Source organism: Elgaria multicarinata, chromosome 1 (assembly GCF_023053635.1).
Source record: "Elgaria multicarinata webbii isolate HBS135686 ecotype San Diego chromosome 1, rElgMul1.1.pri, whole genome shotgun sequence".
In the NCBI taxonomy this organism is placed as follows: Eukaryota; Metazoa; Chordata; class Lepidosauria; order Squamata; family Anguidae; genus Elgaria; species Elgaria multicarinata.
In genome coordinates this window covers 796553-819605 of record NC_086171.1, presented here as the reverse complement: position 1 = coordinate 819605, position 23053 = coordinate 796553, and the positions used below count along the sequence as shown (strand labels likewise).

At 55.4% G+C, this 23053-nt stretch overlaps 1 protein-coding gene across 1 annotated transcript in view; it reads right to left on the bottom strand.

The window, feature by feature from the left end:
* Positions 1-22573, bottom strand: part of NOS3 (nitric oxide synthase 3) — a 34603-nt gene extending 12030 nt beyond the window's left edge. Inside the window, exons 1-16 of the mRNA XM_063147561.1 lie at positions 22393-22573; positions 19423-19525; positions 18832-18977; positions 15648-15810; positions 14416-14507; positions 14081-14222; positions 13286-13425; positions 12364-12538; positions 11663-11764; positions 10984-11178; positions 8222-8295; positions 7259-7403; positions 6802-6906; positions 5540-5607; positions 3469-3585; positions 635-809 (exon numbers count right to left, since the gene is read on the bottom strand). Of these exons, the coding sequence (XP_063003631.1) occupies positions 635-809; positions 3469-3585; positions 5540-5607; positions 6802-6906; positions 7259-7403; positions 8222-8295; positions 10984-11178; positions 11663-11764; positions 12364-12538; positions 13286-13425; positions 14081-14222; positions 14416-14507; positions 15648-15810; positions 18832-18977; positions 19423-19525; positions 22393-22508 (2058 nt within the window). The 5' untranslated portion in view covers positions 22509-22573. The remainder of the gene's footprint in view (positions 1-634; positions 810-3468; positions 3586-5539; positions 5608-6801; positions 6907-7258; positions 7404-8221; positions 8296-10983; positions 11179-11662; positions 11765-12363; positions 12539-13285; positions 13426-14080; positions 14223-14415; positions 14508-15647; positions 15811-18831; positions 18978-19422; positions 19526-22392) is intronic.
* Between the last annotated feature and the right edge of the window lie 480 nt (positions 22574-23053).

The following is a 23053-nucleotide window of genomic DNA, read 5'->3' as shown; positions in this document are numbered from 1 at the left end:
CCCCCCCCGCCTCCACCCCGGCCACGGAGCCCCCGCTGCCCCCTGAGGGCATGAGGGGGGGCTCTGAGAAGCTGCACCACAGCTGGGCACAAGGAGTTCCTGCTCCACGAGCAAAGGGTGGCGCGTGGCGCCCTCGGTGGAGTTCGACAAGCGCAGGTGCGTCTGCGTCATCCGGGGTTATTTGCGGATTTAAGTCAGGCTGGACTTGATTTCGGAAGGAATGGACAAGCCAGAGGGCCCCTTTGGGCAAGGCTGCTGAGTGATGGTGGCAGGCGAATGGGCCAAGATCCACCTGTGTGCAGCCAGTCAGGGAGGGAGCAGCCCAGGGGAATCCGTGTGCTGACAGGAAGGGCGGCCAGCTTCCAGACACCACAAAAGGACGCGTTTCTCTGGGAACTCCTGGTATCACCACAGCCACAATCCCAAAGGGGTCGTGGTGAGAACTGGGGAGTAAACGAAGGGCCCCGGCGATGCTTCAGGCAGCGGAGGAGGAGGAGGAGGCGGGGTGGAGGCCCTGCTCCACGGGCCCTGCTCTGACCCTGCAGGGCCGGCCCAACGCCCCACAAGGCCAGGGGGGCAGCCACCCATGCCACTTGCCCCACACGCAATCCCGCTGCCCACCCCGGCACACAACCTTGAAGACACTCTTGGCCCAGGTGCGGAACGACTCCTCCTGGCCGCAGAGCTCGTCCCCCTCACCCATGGGGAGGATCCGCTCGCCGCCCAGCTCCTCCAGGCGCGTGTCCACGGCGTGGGCGAAGGCGCAAAAGTGCGGGTAGGCCCGGGAGCCCAGGCCAAAGACGGAGAACCTGCAAAGAAGGGCCGGGTGAGTGGGGGGGGGGACAGCGGCACCAGCCCCTCCTCTGCCTGGGACTCCAGAAGCTCAGCACAGGTAGGGAAGGCCGAATTCCCAGGGCCCAGCGCTGGCTGCGGCACGCCCAACCCAGGCGAGAAGGGTGCCACACGCCAGCCGGGCTGGGAAGCTTTGGACTCCAGGGGGCAGCAGCGCCGCACCGTCCCGCCCATTGATGACGTGCAGAGGCACTTTTCCTTCCCGTTTTAGGTAACTGGGGCCAGGGCATTCATTGGAGTTTTCAAACCGACTCCATCCTAAGGACTCAGGGGAGGTCGCCATCCAATAAACAAGGCCATTTTTAAAAGGTAACACTGCCTGTCAGCCTGGACCTCCAGCCCATAAAGCGAGTCGAGACTGTATTGATTTCCATGGGCCAGTTCAACGCTAGCCCTCCTGTGGTTAGAAAACCTTGGGGGATGTCAGCTGCCTGCCATTTTGGCACAAATCGTTTAAGATTAGGGGAGCCTGAGCACTGCTCTGTCCAGCCGGGTTTAGCTCTGGGCAGAATCATAGAGTTGGAAGGGGCCTACAAGGCCATCGAGTCCAACCCCCTGCTCAATACAGGAATCCACCTTAAAGCATCCCTGACAGGTGGCTGTCCAGCTGCATTTTGAAGGCCTCTAACGTGGGAGAGCCCACAACCTCACCAGGCAACCGATTCCATTGTCGTACTGCTCTAACAGTCAGGAAGTTTTTCCTGATGTCCAGCCGGAATCTGGCTTCCTGTCACTTGAGCCCGTTATTCCGTGTCCTGCACCCTGGGGTGATGGAGAAGAGATCCTGGCCCTCCTCTGTGCGGCAACCTTTCAAGTCCTTGAAGAGCGCTGTCATGTCTCCCCCCTCAGCCTTCTCCAGGCTACCCTTCTCTTCTCAAGGCAGCCCAGTCCAAGGAGGCGGCTGGCACTGTTAGGAAGGGCGCAGAGGCCAGCCTTGGCCCGCCGGCCAGCCGCTGATCGAGACAAGCCCAGGAGCTCTTTGCTTCTCCTCGCTCTTGCATCCAGGCCCCCAAACCTTTCTCTTTCTCCCCTTTGCACTCTCCCAGCAGCACGGGGGCCCCAACTTGCTGAGCCCCAAACTCTGCAACGTCCTCAGAGCCACAGTCCAGCCCAGGCTGACCGGGACGCTCTGTGCCACCCCACCACTGAGCCCTTCGTGCCCCACAGCCCTGAGCTTGTCCACCAAGTGGACTCGGAAGCATCACAGATGTTGGCATCCTCTAATTTGCCTTTTGCTACCTCTGCTTAATTTGTCCCGGTGTGTTTGTAATTCGTGAACTGAATGAATTCATTGTAGAGTTCTTACAAGGGCCTTTTTGCCAAACGTTTAAATCCCCAGAGTCTTCATCAGGTGTGGCTGTGGATGTGCTGAACCGGTGCCTGGCCGCGACAATGGACTGGATGAGGGCTAATAAACTGAAGCTCAATCCAGACAAGACTGAGATGCTGCTGGTGGGTGGTTCTTCTGGCCAGATGGTGGGTGTTCAACCGGTTCTGGATGGGGTTGCACTGCCCCTGAAGGAGCAGGTTCATAGCTTGGGGGTTCTCCTAGAACCATCTCTGTCTCTTGAGGCTCAGGTGGCCTCGGTGGCACAGAGTGCTTTCTACTAATTCCGGTTGGTGGCCCAGCTACGCCCCTATCTGGACAGGGATAACCTAGCTTCAGTTGTCCATACTCTGGTAACCTCCAAATGAGATTACTGCAATGCCCTCTACATGGGGCAGCCTTTGAACACGGTTCAGAAGATGCAGCTTGTACAAAATGCGGCAGCCAGATTGATAGCTGGTGCAGGGAGGTTTGAGCATATAACGCCGATTCTGGCCTGCTTGCATTGGCTGCCTATACGTTTCCGAGCCCAATTCGAAGTGCTGGTTTTAACCTATAAAGCCCTACATGGCTTGGGACCACAATACCTGATGGAACGCCTCTCCCGACATGAACCTACCCGTACACTGCACTCAACATCTAAGGTCCTCCTCCGAGTGCCGACTCCGAGGGAAGCTCAGAGGATGGCAACAAGGGAGAGGGCCTTCTCAGTGGTGGCCCCCCGACTGTGGAATGATCTCTCCCTGATGAGGCTCGCCTGGCGCCAACATTGTTACCTTTCAGGCGCCAGGTCAAGACTTTCCTCTTCTCCCAGGCATTTAAAGGTATTGAACGCTAAATTTGTTTTTTAATGGAATGGATGCTGCTGTTTTTATACTGTTGTTTTTATGTTTCTGATGGTTTTTAAATTTTGCATATTTTTAATGTTTACTGTTTTTAGCTTTTGTGAACCGCCCAGAGAGCTTCGGCTGTGGGGCGGTATATAAATGTAAATAAACAAACAAATAAATAAATCATTGTGTATAATTTTGATTCTGTCAACTGGACACGTGTGTGTGTGTGTGTGACTGGATCACTTCTGCCGAGACGCACTACCACCAATGTTCAAAAGTCTCTCAACGCGAGCACACTGGAGCCTGCACCTTCTTGGGCTCACAGAATGATAGAATAGCAGAGTTGGAAGGGGCCTACGAGGCCATCGAGTCCAACCCCCCGCTCAATGCAGGAATCCATCTAGGGAGGGCACGTGGGAACAGCTCCCTCTTCCCTCCGCCTCCGCCGCCCCTTACCGAAGCGTCCCCAGGGCTCCAGCGCTGTCCGTGTTGCTGGACTCTCTGCGCTTCTTCCTCCATGTAGCCACGAAGGGGTCAGATTGTGAGATACTGTTGAAGCGCATCTTGTAGCTCCTGAGGGTGGGGTGGGGGGGAGAGAGGGAGCCGTGAGTGTGTTTGTGAACACCAGTTGCTGGGGAACCCGGGTGTGTGGGTTGGGGGGCTGCTCTTGGTGGGCTTCCCCTGGGCTACTCTGGGAACCGAATGCTGCACGAGGGAGGCCTCTGGGTCTCATCCAGCACGGCTCTTCCGGTGTCCTTATGAGAGGTCGGGGGCAGGCCCAGGGCAATGGCCACAGCTCCACAGAGCAGCCTGCTGGTTTAATATCATGTTTTCCATCAGATCTGGGGGCACAGAGCACTGTCTCTTCCCTATGTGCAGAGTCAGAATAACCGCCTGAAGGGGAACCCTTTCTGCCGAACTGCACCCCCGGGCCCCACCCTGCCATGGCCAAGGAACGCCCCTCGAGCCAAGCACGGCTTGGGACTGTGTCAGCGCCCCAGTGCGAAAGGCCTGGCCCTTCACCTGCAGGAGGAAGTGCTGTTTCACCCCAGGTAATTTGGGAATAACCCATGAGGAGGAATTCAGGGGGGAAGTGGGCCTGAAGCACCTCTTCCTACCTTGTTGGGAGGGTGTGTGTGGAGGGAGGGGGCTTCCCAGACTCACTGCTCAACCCACCCACCCAAAGACATGCAGCAATCAGAGGCTACACAGTCAGGGGTGGTGGGTTACCCCAAAATGACGTAAGGCAGACCTCCAGCACACCTGCAGCCAGAAAGCATCTATTTGCGATCAGAGCAAACGTCAGTCTCAAGCACTGAGAGACGAAAAGAGGTTTTTAAAAGGCATTTGTTCCTCCACACTGTCCATGGATTATTTGGAGCTGGGGCCCAAAGGGTTCTTCCTGGAGCCAAGGCACAATCAACTTATGGGCCTTTGGGGTGGAGGTTCAACTCGGGAACAGCAGGCAGGCAGGGTGTTTAGGAAGGATGACTCTAAGGACGACGGCTGTGACAACCTGCCTGACTTTTATCGGAGATACTCCTTTGGCCACTGGACGTGGCTGACCTCATCCAGCCCACGTGCCCATCATCACAGCCACCTTGCCACTGGCACTATGTGGAGCTAAAATTAATTAGCAATGTAGGTTATGATGGTGCTATATAAAATAATAATAATAATAATAATAATAATAATAATAATAATAATAATAATAATAATAATAATAATATGACAATAACTAGGGTAGACATGAAGGTAAGGGATGCACATTCCCCTGGGCAGAATGTCCTGAACCGCACGCTGGTACTTGGGGGAGGACAGGTCAGAGCAGCTGCTATTGGGTGAAGGCTGAGGGCGACCCCAATATCCGGACAACCCTTCGGCCTTCCAGTAAGGTCAAACGTAAGGGCAGTGTCCCGGAGGACCCTTAAAATAAGGTTAGAAGTCAAGGTGGAGCCTTGAAGCAGCAGAAAAGAAGGTCACCATTTGAACAACGGAGATTCCAGGGAGTGAACGCAGGGGCCTTTTGTCAAAACGTGGGAGGGTGGCGTTGGGGGATTTACAGTGCAATCCCATGCATGTTTTCTCTGAAGCAAGCAAGCATCACTGGGTTCAATCGGGCTTACTTCCAAGTAAGTGTGCAGCTTAAATTCCCAAGGTACTTTTTCCCTCTTGCACGGAAGAATGCCCCCCCCCCCCTGCCCACTTCCATCAGGATTCTCAGTGAGGCACCGTTACTGAGGCCTAAATGCACTTTATTCAACCAATCAGTAGGTTCAACACCCGACAGTCTGTTCAAAGGCCTTTGTTCTGGTGTCATCCCTTCTCACATGATGGAAGGATGGGAACGCGCCTGCAAAACACACACAACCCACCCAGTCTGCAGGTTGCAGCCTTTGAATAAATTGCCAGAGGAAGAACTCAAGGGAGAGAAGATGAAAACAAGGACTCAGTTCCAGGGAGGAGGAGGAGGAAGAGGAGGAGGAGGAGGAAGAGGAGGAGGCGGCACGAGTGTCGTGGGACTTACTTTTGTAGCTCTGGCTCGGTGGCCCCTAGATAAGGACACGACATCTCCATCAGGGCCTTGGCAAAGGTCTGGGAAGAAAGAAACAAAAATAGACAGATAGGGAGCCAAGGATAGGGTGACCCTATGAAAAGGAGGACCGGGCTCCTGTATCTTTAACAGTTGTATTGAAAAGGGAATTTCAGCAGGTCTCTTTTGTATATATGGGGAACCTGGTGAAATTCCCTCTTCATCACAACAGTTAAAGCTGCAGGAGCCCTGCCCTCTTTTGTATCTGGCCACTCTAGTATAGCTCCTGCAGCTTTAACTGTGGTGATGAATCATCGAATCAAAGAATAGCAGAGTTGGAAGGGGCCTACAAGGCCATCGAGTCCATCTTGGAATTCCAAGAGGGAATTCCACCGGGTTCTCCATATATACAAATGACACCTGCTGTAATTCCCTTTTCTATGCAACTGGTAAAGATACAGGAGCCCGGTCCTCCTTTCCATAGGGTCACCCTAGCCAAGGAGAACTCAATTCCAGCAGCTACGGAAAGAGGTGGTGGGGCTCAGTCCTGCTAGGCGCTTTACCCCCCTGCCCTGCTAAGGGCTCGATCCTGCTGGAAGCTATGCCCCCTCCCCCTCCGAGCCTGGTGAGGGAAGGGATGTCTCTGGTTACTTGGCCGTGAGAGAAGGGCTCTTTGCAGATGCTCAGAGACGGAGCGATGGCCTTGGCACATCCCCAGTTGGGCTCACTAAGGGATTTGGTGGGATTATACACACAAGCAGAATCTAATTTGTATAGAAACTTACAGTAGAAATTGAACAAAACCTAACAGGGCACTTCAGAGCTATAAATAACGTTTAAAGCAATAATTTCCAAGCTGGAACTGCCCACATTTGACTGTAGGAACCAACTCGGTCATCTGCAAACTGCAGAAGCAAAATTGTCCCAATCAAACAGCCCCGAAATTACACGTCCGCTTAAACCAACGAGATAATAGTATGAAGAGAGAGCGGATCAGTTCATACCTGTGTGCGTATTTTCAGATCAACCCTCAGTGCGTGCAGCGTGGAGGTTTGGGGGCTGCATTTATTGGGTCCCTTATTCCAGCACCAGCCTATATGCCGCATTTAGTATACAGAGGCTGCTTTACGTTGCTTCGTGGGGGGCTCCAACTCCATGGAGTGGGGGGGCACCCTTCTCTGATGTTTCAAGAGGAGAGGAGAGGGAGAAGGGCACCCCCTCTCTCTCACACACACACACACAGAGCACACCCATACCTCTCCATTCTCAGGGGGGTCTCCATTGCCAAATGTGCTCGTCACTACCAGGACAAAGGTCTCGTGCTCCAGGGAGACCACATCGTACTCATCCATGCACATCACCTGTGGGGAAAGCAGCGCTGGGACAGGGGTCTCGTGGGTGCACCTCAAAAGCAAACGCTCGGGCCCTTCGCTCCACCCAGGGAGCAGCCCCAGGGCAACCTGCGCCCAGCAGCAAAGGCCCACTCGCTGCTGCCATTTTAACTGGCATCCTGCGCTTCCGCCCCACCCCAGGGAATCTTTGCCTCGAAACGGAAAGTGCAGCGATGACACGCCTGTCACTGGGGCCCACCATGCCTGCCTCACATGATGGGCCCTGTGGGCGTTATGAGTGGAGGTCGACAGGCTCCTCCCCCCCCTCCGCAGAGTCCTAGACGAGGGGAGTCACCCTTTCCCATCACCACCTTGGGCGCACCTTGGGCGCAAAGGCACACTTCAAGAGCTGGTTCAAGTTCAAGGCATAAGACCGGGATTTCCCAGTCTCGGAGGCATACAGGATCGTGGCCTTGACACGCCGCGCCATCACATGGCCCATCAGCTTGGCCGAAATCTTGACCGCACTGCAGAAGGGGGGTGGGGGTGGGGGTGGGGGAAGAGAGACGGGCGGAAGATGCAGAAGCGCCGAACCCACCCTCTTCCCCTCCCCTGGGGAATCTTGTCCCAAGAGCCCACCATCCCCAGCTAGGGAGGTCCAGCAAGTACCAGGACTCTGCCCAGCTTTCTTGGCACCATCTCCCGGAACCTGACAGGCTGGAAGCCGCTCCGAGATGCCCATTCAACCCAGTTTTGGGCAGGCTGTTGGTGATCAAAGCCCGGAACAGTCATGCAGGACCACATTAGAGGCCAACAGCAGCAGCCAGCACACAAAAGGCTTTCCCCTTATTTGTCCTGCTGCCCCCTCCCCACCCACACGCTGACACCCTGCCAGCTTCTGCCAATTAGAGGTAAACTGCCTCTGAAGAAGGAAGTTCCATCCCTCCATGAATCCACGGGCTATCTGTTTAAGGTCATTGGGGCGGCCGAAGAGGCGCCCTCGCGCTCTGCCCCCACTTGATAACAGCAGGACTCCTGGACCGTGTGTTGCAGAGCAGGGCTAGGGATGGCGCGCCCCCTCACCTCTTGGCCCGATGCTCCTCCACTGCTCCAGAGGGAAGGAGGGGCGAATGTGCCTCCTGCCTCCGCCCCCCCCCCCCAGCTCTCAAGTCAGCAGGCAGCATCCAGGCCTCTGAACAGAATTCCCAAACCGCACACCTGGCATTCAAGTCACCTGATCAATCCTTTTGAAGCAGCAGCAGCCCCCCACCCACCTGCCCCACCCACTTGCCCCCCATCCCTCTCAGAGGAGGCCCCTTCCCACCCCCACCCCACAAAGACCTACTTTGCAATCTCCTTGAAGGTCTTCTTTCGGGTGATTGTGGTGCCTTTGGGAATGTAGGATTTCCATGGGTCATTCTGTGGGGACAGCAGATTATTATTATTATTATTATTATTTATTTATATAGCACCATCAATGTACATGGTGCTGTACAGAGTAAAACAGTAAATAGCAAGACTCTGCCGCATAGGCTTACAATCTAATAAAATCATAGTAAAACAATAAGGAGGGGAAGAGAATGCCAACAGGTACAGGGAAGGGTAAGCAGGCACAGGGTAGGGAAAAACTAACAGTAGAAAGTAACAGTAGAAGTCTGCACAACATACAGGAGAGGCGCAGTATAGGGAGCTCAAGCCTGCCTGAACATCTGCACTAGGACCCCCACACACACACAAGCTCTCTCTCAGCCTACGCGTGCAGCGTGGAGGTTGCGTGTAGTTACTCAGCAGAAAGGAAACATACTTTGCACATGCTCAGAAATGCTCTGTTCTTTAAAATGTTCTTTTGTGTTCTTTTGTGAACCGCCCAGAGAGCTCCGGCTATTGGCAGTATAGAAATGTAATAAATAAATAAATAAATAAATAAAATGCCCTTGAGTGCAAGCGTGTCAGAATTTCGGGGGGGGGGGGGGAATTAATAATAATAATAATAATAATAATAATAATAATAATAATAATAATAATAATTTTATTTCTTACCCGCCCCTCCCTCTGGATAACCTTAAACTAAGGAGCTCACTCTGCCTGGAAGGGTCTACTGCACCCTTGGCAGGCGCACACACACACACACACACGCATGCTTCACGCTTCGAGAAAGCAGGGACCAGATCCCGAACATGCCCCCCTCCCCACCCGTGTGGCTGCTATTTGCCCCCAAAGGTCCTGTTTTTTGTAAACATTGCCTTCGGGGGCAAACAGGAGAGGAGATGTAGCCATTCAGCAGCAGGACCCTACACTAGAGGAAGAGGATTTTATACCAGAGGGCCGAAGCTGGGACTTCGTTCTCTGAGGAAATGTCCCTTCCAGCTGCTAGGGACAGCTACTGTATTTGGCTAATACTGACTTCTCTTTTCTTTTTTAACTTGATATACCATCTGGCCTGAATCTCCAGCTCTGTTCCTATAAAACCTGCCTGGTTTCTCTCTGTGTCCCTTTCCCACCGACCGGGGGACGTGGCAGCTTTGCCGGTGGATGGAGGCCGTGCTGTGTAACAGCTGGGCGCCTGCTGGCTTCTGCCCCACCACCACCCCCAGTAGTTGCACCCTGAGACCCTCGCAGCACCCGGGGCAGCCTCAGGGCAACGCCTGCCCCCGCCCCCGCCCTCTCCACCTTTGAGACAGTGACTAAGCACCACCCTGATGGGCTCAACACCACTCAGCTTCGCTCGCAGACACACACACCCTGCCCTGGCTTTTTTTATTTGTTTGCCATTCTAACCTGATGAAGAGATCTGGAGAACTCAAAAGCTTGCTCGCTATTTTGTGATCTTTCAGTTGGCCTAATAAAGGTCCTACCTTCCCATGGGATTTGGACTATTTCTAACCATTGCCCAAGACGGCTGGACGTGTGTGTGTGTGTGTGCGTGCATGCTTGAAGAATGTGAATCTGATTAAGCAGCTGGGGGAGGGGGGCGATTAGACTCGGGGGAGCCCCGCAAAGGGACCCCTGAACTGCCCCACAAGGTACAGACCAGCTACAGGGAGTGGCAGAATCCCAGAGACCGATAGCAACAACAATTCCTGAAGAAATGAAATTATCACTCCACTCCACTTTGGATAACGGCGGCCAGTTTGTGGAAACACTGAGTGGGAAGGGGGGGGGGAATACTTTGCACGATACTGTAAAGCCGCCTATATCAAGATGTTGTGCAAGTTGCACCTATTCACAATAACCTTTGCAGCGGACATCACTTTATCACCCTGTTTAAAAGATCCACGATGATTTTAAGTTGGCACTAAAATGCTTTCCTGGCTCTAACGTATTTTAATATGTGTATGTATGTATACATATGTGTGTGTGTGTGTGTGTGTGTGATATACCACGTAAAGAAAAGGATGTTGTAGTACTATAACGTTATAATACTATTTTTAATTGATCTTTTTCCTTAAAGAACTTCTCACTGCCATTAACTATCTTGCTAAAATGGCAGCAACAAGAAATGGCTTTCCTTCATCTTTTGGGTGTGTGTGTGTGTAATATTCCAAGGAAAATATAGCCATAAAAGCATTCCAGCACGAATTAAAACATTTTTTTTTAAAAAAAATAGGGAAATAAAACAGCACTCATCGCAAAGGTGAGCATGAATGTATGCTGAGATGCGATGTGAACCACCCACGGAGCTTTGGCTGTTGGGCGGTATAAAAATGCAATAAATCATCATCATCATCATCATCTTCTTCTCCCTTCCCATGTCAAAGCCCCCCCCCCCCGCCCCCTCCCTTTTAAAAGGGCAGGAGAGCCGCGCTCAGGGTATCTAGATGCCTGGAGATGGCGCCACGCTTCGGTTCTCCTGAAGAAGCCGGACTTTCCGGGGCCCGAGAAAAGGCAGGAGAACCACAGGGGTGACACCAGGGATGGCCACGACCGGAGGGCGGCAGCGCTGGGTGGGTGGCCTGCAAAGCGTGAGTGAAGGAAGCGTGGCAACGGCACCCGCAGCGCGGAGGGAGGAGCAGCCCAGGAGCAGGAGGGGGCCGAGGCAGGGCGCCGCCACTCCCGACTCGCCCACCAGCCCCTGCCATCGGCGCCTTTGGCCGGCGGGGGACGTACCTGGTACCGGAAGCAAGGGGAGAGCTGGTAGTTCACTAACTCCTGGTGGAAGGTGGGCGAGAGGCTGCCGGAGATGGGGGGCACGAGCCAGACCCAGTCGGCCGGGCAGCCTCCTCGCATCCGCTGCTCGTTCTCCAGGTGCTTTATGAAGGACTCCGACACAGCGTGGTGGTCCACAATGGTCACTTTGGCAAGCTGGGAAGGGGGTGAGGAGGAGGAGGAGGAGGCAGAGGAGAGGAGGAGGAGGCAGAGATGCTTCTCCCAGGCCCACGGGAGTGAGCTCCCAACTCACCCGTAAGCCTGGGGGTGAGCCGGGGGAGGAGGAGGAGGAGGGCCCACCACCCTTCTGCCAAGTTTTGGAAACCTCTCTGGTTGAGTGAGCCTGTTCAAGACCACCACGGGTGGGGGGGGGGAGGCTAAAGAGGTGGGCCAAATCAACTCCTCCCCCACCCCCACCCTGCAAGAGATGCCTTGTGAGTGCGCATGCGGCAAGGAGGAAGCGGCAGCTCTGGAGAGGACAGCCCCCATGGCCCCACAGGGTCTGCTTGAGGTGCCCCCCATCCTAGCAGGGGACTCCAGGGGGCTGACGGAACTCCCAGCATGCACTCCTCCTCCTCCTCCTCCTGTGGTCACCATCACTGTCGCACTCCGCTGCCCCCCACCACCACCGTATCCCCACCTGGAAACTGTGCAGGACAGCCAGGTTGATCTCCACCGCCGCCTTGTCCTTCCAGAGGGACAAGGTAGTCTTGGTATCCAGGCCCATGCGCTCGGCCACCTCCTGCGAGACATGCAAGTGGCAGAAACCCCCCTATTCTGACTGCACAGTAAGTCCTGGGGGGTGAGGGGTGGAGGAAACTGAAGAAGATCAGGAGGGGCCACGCTCCCACGCAGAAGGCCCCGGGGCCCACCCTGCAGTGGGGCTGGGGAGGCTGGGAGGCTGCATTGAGGCTCAGCCTGGCGCAAGGCTTCCTCCACTGGTGGGGTCTGCTTGGAGAGAAGGCCTTCTGCACATGGACAAGGGCTGGCTCTCCAGCACTGCGACTTCAGGGAGGAGCACAGCACCGGGAAAAGGTTCAGGCCTGAGCTTCTGCCATGCATCCGTTCATGCAGCCTTCAGAGGCAAGAGAAAAGGGCTCGTTGGCACCTGTTCAGTCATTCAATCTGTCGGGTGCCTGTTTTCCATTGCACACAGCTGAAGGCAGAGCAGTTTGGGGACTGGGCCAAGGCACCCCACAGAAGTCCTGGGGGGGCTGGACTGGCGGGAGGGGGGCCGGGGACTCCGGCAGCCCTGAGAGAAGGGGGCCCCCAGTGTGGCGTGGCGTCCCTTGGCATCAGGGCCCCCACAGCGGGGAAGGGCCCATTGGGGCAGATCTCTACCTGCAGCAAGTTGTAGCGGTGGGTGTCGCAGAAGTTCCTCATGCCGATCTCACAGCCCACGTACCAGCCACTAAAGGGGGCCGCTGGGAACTCCAGCCCCCCAATCTCCAGCATCAAGCCAGAAACTGCGGGCAGTGCATACCAGCGCAGCTTCAACTCCTCAAAGCATTTCAGCCTGCAGCAGCAACGGGAATGCAAGTGGTGAACGAGAGGGCGAGGACAGAGCAGGCCGGGTCCAAAGCCTGGTGGCTGAGCACCTGCCTGGCAGGCCAGAGTCCCTGGCTCAGGCCCTGGAAGCCTCTTCCGCGTCCAGAGACCCCTGGCGGGGGAGCTCCGGCCAGGCGGCCTCGATGGGCCCGTGGGCCGACTGGGCAGACGGACCAGGCCTCTCACCACACCAGGCTTCCTCCCACGACTAACAGGAGCCCGGATTTCCTCCCTGCTTTCAAACCCTGCTTCCCACGGAGCCCTGCTTCTGGAACGGGCTGCCCATGGGTCAGGCCTATCCCATGAGGACCGCCCCCGCCCCGTGCCGACCCTGTTAATCCTCTCCCCCACCGAGAAATGCCACAAACGCCAGGCAGGGCAGGGGGCCGTCCCCATCGCCTCGCCTCCCTGGGAGCGTCTGGGCGCTTCTGCGGGGTCCAGGAGGACCGCCTGCCTGCCTTCCTGCCTGCCTGCCTGCCTGCCTGCCTGCCTGCCTGCCCGCCTGCCCCCTTCCTCTCCGCTGCTCGCAGGGCCTGCCAGCCGCGTAGTCTCGGCCTCGGGGTTTCTGCTGCCCTGCAGAAGGGACCAGGCAGGAGGACGCAGCGTGCAGGGCAGCCGGCGCTCGGCAAGCCCGGCGAGGGCCCCCAGCAGAGCAGGGCAGGGTCGCATCCAGCCCAGCCCCGCACCCCAGCTTCACCCGGCGCTGTGCACTCACGTGGGGTGGCTGATGGGCACCTCCAGGACCAGTTCCGGGGGCAGGGGGAAAACTTCGGGGTCCTCATCAGGGGCCTGCAGCAGCAGGGGGAGCACGTCGAAGCGCCCATAAGGGGGCTGCCAGCCGTACTGAATACAGACCTGGGCAAGGGAGGGGGGGGAGAAACAGATGAGTGGGGGAGAGACCCCAACTAGGGGGTGAAAATTGGGCAGGAGATCACCTTGCAGGTGGGACATCCCCTAGCAAGCCTTATTCTGCCCAGAGAGGCATCCACCGGGGTGTGTGTGTGTGTGTGTGTGTGTGTGTGTCTTAACCTGCTCTTGCAGAATCACCAGCGAAGAGCCCTTAAAGCGCCCCCCCCCAATTGTGGGTGGATCCTTCATGGGGCCGCGTGGCCTAAGACAAGAGGGCCTTGCAGGGGGGCTGGTGCAGCCTAAGGGTGACCTGCGGACCCCCACAGAGGGCTGTCCTTTCTCGGAAGAAAGGCCTCCTGGGTGCCTCTGGCTACGCCACGCTGCTTTGAGGTGGCTGAACACTTCTCTTTAGAGTGGGAGGGAGGGGGGGCGGGCAGCTTGGGGTGGGGTAGAGAGGAGCCTTCAGCGTCCCTTCCCTTTCCCCACAGCTTGGGGCTTGGAGCCGGCCTGGGAATGGAGGTCTGAAAAAGCTAGTGTCAATGTATGAGCCACCAGGTCATGCCAGGCAGAAAGGGCCACAGGGCTGTGCTTGTCCTTAAGCCACAAACCACAGGCTTCGCTCCAAGGCTCGCGTGGCCCCGGCACGCAGGCTGCTTCTCACCTCTGTGATATCTACGTTGGCCGGGTCACCCAGGATGGTGCCGTCCGCCTGCTTGTAGCCAGCATAGCGGATCAGCTGTTGGTTCCAGATGCGGAAGTCGCCGCGGCCTGCAATCCGGTTCGGGAAGATGGTGATGGCTGACCTGCCAGAAGGAAAAAGGCCAGAGCCTGGGCCTGAAAAACCAGTGCAGGACTGGCGAGCGTGGGGGGGGGGAGGAGCTCTCCCACCAGCATGCCGCTGCAGCAGCCCCCCCGGAGACCCGCCTGCTCAGGACATCCCAGCTGCCTGCCGTAAGGACGGAGGGGTGCTGGGAGGCAGGGCAGGGCAGCACTCACCGGAGGTTGCCGCGGTTGGTTGCATAATTGATGTGGGTGCACACAGACGTGAACATTTCCTGGGTGCTTGTGCAGTCTCGCGCATCGAACACCTAAAAGGGGAGAGGGAAGGGCCACAAGGTCAAAGGCCAAATGCGGCTGCCAGGGACTGCTCCCTGCTGGGTCTCTTTGCCGCCTCCTTCTCCCAGCTCCACCCGTGTCTTCTGCTACGCACACCCCCTCCGTGGCGAAAGCCTCGTCCCTCACAATGGGGAAGTTGGTTACTTGTTCCCAATTTCTTATTTCTGCGAAACTTTGACAGTCCTGCCCGACCAAGCGAGTCCAGTCCAACCCAAAGCTTTCTGTACTCAGTTTTCTTTATTCAGTGCCATCTTGTAGAAGACACTCTACTGGACATGTGGGTGAATGATTTGGGTACCCCAAAACACAGCACTAGTTCCTTATTCATTTTAACTTATTTTTAAAATCATGGTCATGGGGCAGCAGGCTTGGTAGTTGTGATGTTTCACTGCTTTATGCTATTTATCTGTGATGTAAATGCTGTTTGGACTTCATATGGTAAGACTGTAAGTGGTTAATTCTGTTGGGAGGGGGAGGGAGTGGATGGAACGTTGGGAGTGAATGCTGATTGGTTGTTGGGTTCAAGTGTGTGAAGGGGAATGGCAGTGAGTTATTAGTTGACAGTTGGGAGTGAGAGAGAGTCAGGGTTCGTCTGCTGAAGAGGTTAGATCATTTTATTGTTTTGGGAATAAGAGGGAGAAGGAGGAGTTAGAGTTGACTGTAGAGGGTGGAGTAGGCAAGGATACATGATATAGTTATTGTAACAACCAAGTGCTAAACCAAATGACAAGCTTAATAACATCCGTGAACTTGCTCCTTGTTAAATAAAAGTTATTTCTGTTTTCACACTGGATTTGATTCTTTAAGTAGCTGAAGTAAAGGTAGGGAGCTAAATAAAAAATTGTTACCTGCCTCTCCCTCTGGATCGAGGCGGGGTACAACACAAATGCAAACACCATAAGGGGACACGAAAGGCACAGGGACCAGGGAGACTAGACAGCAATGGGGAACCAGCTGCTTTCAGGACCTATGGGCGGAGGGGCAGGAAGGGATGCCGAGAGGGAAGAAAGGCTGAACAAGTCCCACTAGCAACCCACAGTCATGATGTGGGGCTCTCTGAGCCCTAGGCCAGTGCACGAGACATAGGGCCTGCCTCAGTTCCACTTATGCACCTGCAGCTTGTTCCACTGGATTCGGCCCAGGCAGCGTGCCGCATTGCGCCAGGCGTGCTTGGCTCCAAAGATCAGCTCAGCCTCCAGCAGCTGGTAGGTCCCAGTCTCTGCAATCCGGCGCTCCACTTCCTGAAGGCGTTGCACATGGGCCTGGGAGTCCAAGCTGGGGAGAAACGGCTTGGTCAGATGCAACAGACAAACATGATCCAGACAGGCGTGGTCCGGTGGACATGGGTCACTTGGACTTCCAAAAGGCTTTTGACAAAGTCCCTCACCAAAGACTCCTGAACAAACTGAGCAGTCATGGAAGCAGAGGAGAGGTCCTCTTATGGATCAGTAACTAGTAAAAGAACAGAAAGCCGAGAGGAGGAACGAACGGTCAATTCTCCCGATGGAGGGAAGTTAATAGTGGGATCGGCATTGGGGACTAAGGCTGCTCAACCTTTTTCATAAACAATCTGGAATTAGGACTGAGCAGTGAAGCGGCCAAGTTGGCCGATGACACCAAATTATTTAAGGTGGTTAAAACACAAGGGGATTGTGAAGAGCTCCAAAGGCATCTCTCCAAGCTGGGAGAGAGGGCGTCCAAATGGCAGATGCGGTTCAATGTCAGCAAGTGGAAGGTGAGGCAGCATGTTGGGGCAAAAAAATCCCAGCGTCATATATAAGCTGAAGGGATGTGAGCTAGCAGTGACTGGCCGAGAAAGAGATCTTGGGGTCGTGGTGGACAGATCAATGAAAACGCCAACCCCGCTCATGGCTGTTGTGAAAAAGGAAAATTTCATGTTATGCTGCATAATTATGAAAAGAATCGATCATCAAACTGCCAAGGTCATAGTCCCCTTCTACAAACCTATGGTGCAACCACACTTAGAATACTGGGTACAGTTCTGGTCAATACACATAAAAAAAAGAATGTTGTAGAGTTGGAAAAAGTGCAGAAAGGGGAAACTGAATCGATCTAGGGGCTGGAGCAACTCCTCTATGAGGGAAGGTTAAAACATCTGCAGAAAGGTGAGTGAGGGGAGACAGGATAGTGGCATACAAATTATGTGTGGTCTGGATAAAGTAGGGAGGAAGACATTTTTCTCCCTCTCCCATAATACTAGAACCCAGTGGGGTCAATCCCATGCAGCTGATGGGTGGGCGATTCAGGACAGATAAAAGGAAGTAGTTCTTCACACAGCGCATAGTCAAATTATGGAACTCACTACCACAAGATGTAGTGATGGCCACCAATTTGGATGGCTTGAAAAAGGGGTTGGATAAACTCCAGGAGGAGGAGGAGGGTCCCTGCTTGTGGGTTCCTGGTCTACAGCTGCCTGGCCACCGTGTGAACAGAATGCTGACTAGATGGACCCTCAGTGTGATCCAGCCTCAGGGCTCTTCTTATGATCTCGTGTTCTTTCCTGCCACCTCCCGGATCAAAGGCAGCTTGGCTCTCAATGGCCCTTGCTGGGAAACAGGCCGTGGGCAACGGCTGATGCTTGTGGTCTTCCCAAAGGTGTCTGACTGGCCCCTACGAACCCTAGGAAGCAGGGCGAGGGAGGCTTTGGGTCTGAGTCAGCTGCACGGGGCTTTTCTGATGTCCGCTTTTTATCATTGAAAAGCTAGACTTTATAATAATAATTGTGGAAGTTGGGTTGTTTGTTGCTTTATGGACTGGTTGTGTTTTAATGGATAATTGTTGTAGCTGACGACATTTTGCCTGTTTTAATTCCTTTGTAAGTCACCGTGAATCTTCTTCTTCTTCTTCTTCTTCTTCTTCTTCTTCTTCTTCTTCTTCTTCTTCTTCTTCTTCTTTGAAAGTTCAAGAGGCTGGTCTCCCTACCCTTCACTGAAAGCAACACACATGGCCTTAAAAGAGGTGGATTTTGCTGCCAGGTTCACGCAATCCGGGCTGGGTGACCATCGCAATACTCCCTACTGTGAACAACGCACACAAGTTTCCATTCTGTGGGAGATAAAAGTTTTTAGGAGTGCTCAGAATGTTTTTGCAAGGGGAGGAGGGGGCAGAGAAAGATCGTTCATGACATCAGAGACTTCTAAAGGGACAGGAAGAAACGGCTCAGAGAGGAAAAGCCCTCTGATAACATGCGCTAAGTTACCAACCCTGCAGAGAACAAAAGAGCTTATATGAGTAAAAACAGATCAGGAGGGGGCGGGGTAAAAGGTTCACGCTACCCAAAGCCTTTGCTCCGGGCCAGAGGCCGCCCTGCCAGGAGCTGGGATGAGGTGGCTTCCTCAGCTGGCAGATTTCAGGGTGGCCACGTGAGAGGCAGAGAGAGCCACCGTAGCGCCCAGTCCATACCGGGCACTTCTCCTGCACAAGGGCCAACAAGTGGAGAAGCATTGCCAAAAGGGTGCCTTTGATTCAACGGAGTCTTGCACAGGATTTCACCGCTGGCTACCTCTCTTCCTGGTCGACCCCATATTAATTAACGGCCCCCATATTAATTAACAAGAGGGGCTTCATTTACACTTTCCGTCTCAGGCAAGGGGCAACTTGGGAGTAAGCTGTCCAAAGATGCGGCCTGGTCCTGCTGGCAAAACACAGCCGTGGGGAGGGTGGATCCACACACTTGCAACGCGAGTCGGTGAGCAAGCAGGGTCTGGGCGGCACTGTTTGCCCAGTGACTAATCCCAGAGATAATCGCCCTCGGACTCCCTTCATCCGGGACAAGGAGCTCTCGACTGGATAAGCAGGCATGCGAACGAGCAGGGTGGTTCTCTAAGGAGCCCGGAGTTGGGCGGAGGCCACAGTGACCAGGCAGCGGGCTGCAGCCCGGCTGGGTCCCCGGTTCCTCCTCCGGGCAGAGGCGGGGGGCTGCCCTCCCACGCCAAGTGGGCCTGCCAGTGCTGGGGAGGCCTGGCCAGAAGCGAGAGCTCAGTAGCGCCCCTCCCCATGGCCAAGACCCTTCTGCGCTGCTTAATCAGAAGAGAGCATGGTTCAGAAAAACTCTTCTCCAGCATGAAGCAGGAGCTTCTTCCTGGCGGTGGAGGCGGCCGCGTAACTGAGCGCCCCCCACTGCTGAACAGCCTCTCAATTGTCCCCCACTCACTCAGCTGCTGTTCTCGGGGGGGCGGGGGAGGAATGCCGGAGTCCTGACTGCCAGCCTGAAGAGCCTCCTCCTCCTCCTCCTCCTCCTCCTCCTCCTCCTCCTCCTCCTCCTCCGATACTCACCGCTTCATGGAGCTGTAGTACAGGTTGATGAAGTCCTGGGCCAAGGGGAGCAGCACCTCCTTGGGGCGGGGGCCTTCAGAAGCTGCACACAGCTGCTTGGGGAACATGATGGAGCCCATGCAGCGCTTCACGCTGCACGGCACGTCCTGCAAGCGGAGAGAGGGGAGGGGGCACGGGGCTGCAGGCGAATCTCACAGCCTCCCCGTCGCCAGGGCTCTTGCCTCCCGAGCCGCCCCGCTGACTCCCCTGCCCAGTCACAAAGGCGGCCTTCCGACATGCCCTGCGAGCCCGGAGCAGCTGGGCCAAAGGGGCGTCTAGCGCCAGACCCGGGAACAGAAGGCAGAGCTCCGGAGGTCTCCCGGCCTGCAAGGGCGCGCGCGTGCGTGGCTGCAGCGGCTCAGCCCTGAATCCTGGGCTTGTAATGGGCTGAGGCCTAAATCGCCCGCTGAGGGACTTCAACCGCTGGCCCAGGGGAGCAGCCCCGGCCGCCCCGGCCAGCCTTCCGCCCACGGAGTGAACAGGGACGAGGCCAAGGGGTGACCGCCGCCACGGCCCACGCGTGGCCCTGCCCCAACCCAGCCCCTCCCTCACCTGCACAGCTTGAGCACTGAGGGTGTCGTACAGGATGCTGCCCGTCTGCCAGTTCTTGATCCGAGAGTATTTGGGGGCCTCGATGGGGAGGTCAGCTGGGCAGCTGGAGAAAACGTCAAAGGCAGTTCAGCCCAGGAAGCCAGAAACGGGCCCCTGCCTGCCCCTGCCCTGCCCCCGGGCAGCGGCCTTCCAGCCCCCCATGTCCCAAAGCAAGGGGCACCATGGCAAGGCCAAGGAGGCTCAAGCCCGCATGGAGGCCCCTGCTGCCTCCGATTTCCAGGGGGCTGGGCATGGCTCCGATGACAACCTGGGGGAGTAAAAGCACTCTACACACGCTCAGAGGCCTTCTCCTTTTTTATTATTATTACATCAGATGACACTCTGTAACTACAAACAGGTTGAGCTCCAGCGAGTCCTTCCTGGAGGCTAGGAAAAGGGGGAGAGGGAGGGGCTGAGAGACAGCTGCTGGGAGGGGGGGCTTCTAGGGCCCTGCCTGGGGCTCAGAATCCCTGCAGGGGGTGGGGGGCTTCTAGGGCCCTGCCTGGGGCTCAGAATCCCTGCAGGGGGTGGGGGGCGCTAGAAAAAGGATCCAGTAAGGAAGCGGAGGAGCTACAACACTACACATTTCAGAAACGGGTGATGGTGGTGGAGCATGAGGAGGAAACAGGGGGGCCGGGTGGAGAGCCAGGACGGGGGGGGGGGGATTTCCTCCTGGCTTCCCAGAGGCCACCAAAGGGCAAGAACTGGGCGAATGGGGGGGGCAGCCTGGACTTAAGGCCCAGGAGAGCCGCAGCGCCACCATTCCCAAAGGGGGAGGCCAAAAGGGGAGGGGGGGACTGACGCCTAACCGTGTGTGAAGCGGAAAGTCTTGTTCTTCTTTCAATCCAAAGTCCCAAGTTTTGTAAACAGCAAAACAACATGAGTAAAACAACATGAACGAAAACAAAACAATTAAATAGAAAGTTAATTCTACCATTTAGAAATAATAAAGCCTATATGGAAGGAAGAGTTTAAAATGGTAAGCTGAAAATGAACATAGATACCTCCAGCCCAGGAAGAAAGCGGGGCCCAAACTCGTAAATGCGGGTCTTTTGTGCGGGGGGGGGGGGGGGGACTGCGCAGGCCTTTCACAGGACAGAAAAAGGCAGCGACAGGATGGCAGATAAAGGAATTGCAAACCTGACTCCCGTCACAAGGCCCCCTCCCTTCCTCTGCACCCCTACCCACCCCTACCCACACAGCTTTGATGGGTAGGGTATGCATACTGGTGGCACTGCAAGGTCTGACCCACCACCACCAGCACCTGGGCTTTCCTGGGTGCTTTGCCACCCCCTGGCTGTCAACGAAGTACAGTGTTAGAAGGCTCCCAAAGGCCATCTAGTCTAGCCCCTTCCCTAGGCAAGACTGCACATCCCTCACAGCACAACATGCACAATCCAGACCACGGTGCATGCCCATGAAGAAAAGAAGGACTACCACTCAGACTACCACTTAGCTCTATCACTTATCGTGAGGATAACCTTGTGTAACTCCTTCCTTGGAATTGTCCTGATGGCCAACATGGCTGCCTTTGGGTTTTGCCTGACTGGGAGAATAGCAGATTCAGCTCTTCAACGGCAGGAGTCTGCACTGTAGGAAGAGGGTCGTACACGTCTCCTGGAACTGGGCCTTCATTCTCAGAGGACTCATCTTCTCTAACTATTAGGTATAGCTGCCCAATTTGGGTGATCTTTGAGTTGGCCCTAATAGCGGTGTTATACTGCATGGATTTTGGAATGATTTTGAATGATTTTGGAATGATTTTGAAGAGCAGATCCAAGTGTAATTTTAAATCTAAGAATTTTAATATGTTGTGATAGTTATTTTAATATTGTATTGGTTTTGTATGCTCTTTTAACTAGTTCTGTGTATCATATTGTATATAATGTTGTTCCCCGCCTTGATCCAGAGGGAGAGGTGGATAATAAATATATATATATATTATTATTGGTTGTTGTTGTTGTTGTTGTTATTAGCTAAATAGCAAGCCAGAGTGCTGCATGAAGAGCTCATGGAGCGAGCAGCTCCAGATGGGTCCAGCAAGTGAGCCAAGCCACCCGGAAACAAGCCAGGTGTCTCCGGTCATGCTGATGTGAGAGGAAATTCCTTACCTACCCAAAATAAGAGGGATCCGGTCAGGCTGCGGGTAGCAAAGCCCAGCTAGGCAGCACTTGCAGCCCCTTGGGTGTGCCAAGAAGTGGGCAGAAAAGAGCCAACCTTGAACGGTTCCTCTGCTGTTGAACTCCCTGCCCGACAAGGCCCAGCATGCTGCCTTCTCCCAGGCCGGACTCTGTCCATCGTGCCCAGGACTCTCCAGGGTCTCAGGCACGGAGGGGTCTGTCTCCCTCACCTGCTACCGGATCCTTCTCATTGAAGATGCCAGGTATTGAACTTGGGCCCTGATACGGGCAAAGGACGCCCTCCGCTAAGGTCCCTCTGCCAGATGTATCCACCGCTGAAAGGATCCCGGTGAAGCCCAACTATTCCAGGGAATACTTTCAGGAAAACTATTTTAGAATTGAACTGGGCACTTCTGCCGTTTTAAAACCTTTCCCCAAATTTGCCCCTGGCTAATTTCGAGACCACAGACGGCCACCTGGGCCATCCGGAGCGCCTGTGCCGAGGCCAACGCAAGACGCCATCCAGAAACCCCGGAGGGAGCTCCGCGGAGTTGCCCAGCCGGCCTCTCACCTGACGTGTCTCAAAGAACAGCCCAAGCCGCGCCAGAAGCTGCTTTTGAAACCATGATGTTCAGCAGCAGCTGGGGACTGGGTGGGCTGTCCACTATTCAGAGAGAAAAAGTCCTGTCTCTCTGTGTGTGTTTCCTTGCCTGGGTTTGGTTTCCATTGGCTGCCAATACTCCTGGGCTCTGGAATGCAGCTCCGTACACACACACACACACACACACACACACACACTTCTTGCTCTCACCTGCTCTTGTTGGTGGAGTCACCTTCTTCTGATGTCGACGCCCGCTGCCGAGAGCACAGGTTGCCGCCACGCACACGAATGTGGGGTGCGGAAAGGCCCCCCTGCAAGTTCCCCATGGCTCAGCGCCGCGCGTCCTGGCCGTGTGTGGCTCTGGAGCTATGCCGTGCCAGGAATTAGCCTTTCTTCCTGCCTGCCGAGAAAAGAAATCAGAAAAGGAAGGGGGGCGGGCGGGGGGCTGGAATGATGACTTTGCCTGCCCCGTCCGTCCGTTCAGTGCACCATCGGGAGATGGAGCCACCATTGGGATCGGTGGCAGCAGGGCCCTGTGGGTGGTGGCAGGCGCAGGGGCCGGGCTCGCACCAAAGCCAGAACAGAGCGAGGCGGCCTTTTCCGTGGGATGGGGGCGGCGGGGAGAGGTGCATCAGATCCTGTCCAAAGCTAGGATGCCAGAGGAGACACAGAATTTCCAGGCATGGCGAAGGAAGGGGGAGGTGTCTTTTTTGAGAAGGTAAAGGCAAAATGGGGGCAGGGGGTGGCGACGGGGGCAGTGGGGGAAGAAACGATGGCTTGGTTTTGAATCCTGGCCTCACGCGTCTGTTTTTCCCCTATCAGACTTGGGAGGGATGAGGGGAACCCAGCCCAAAGGCTTCCAGGTTTTTCC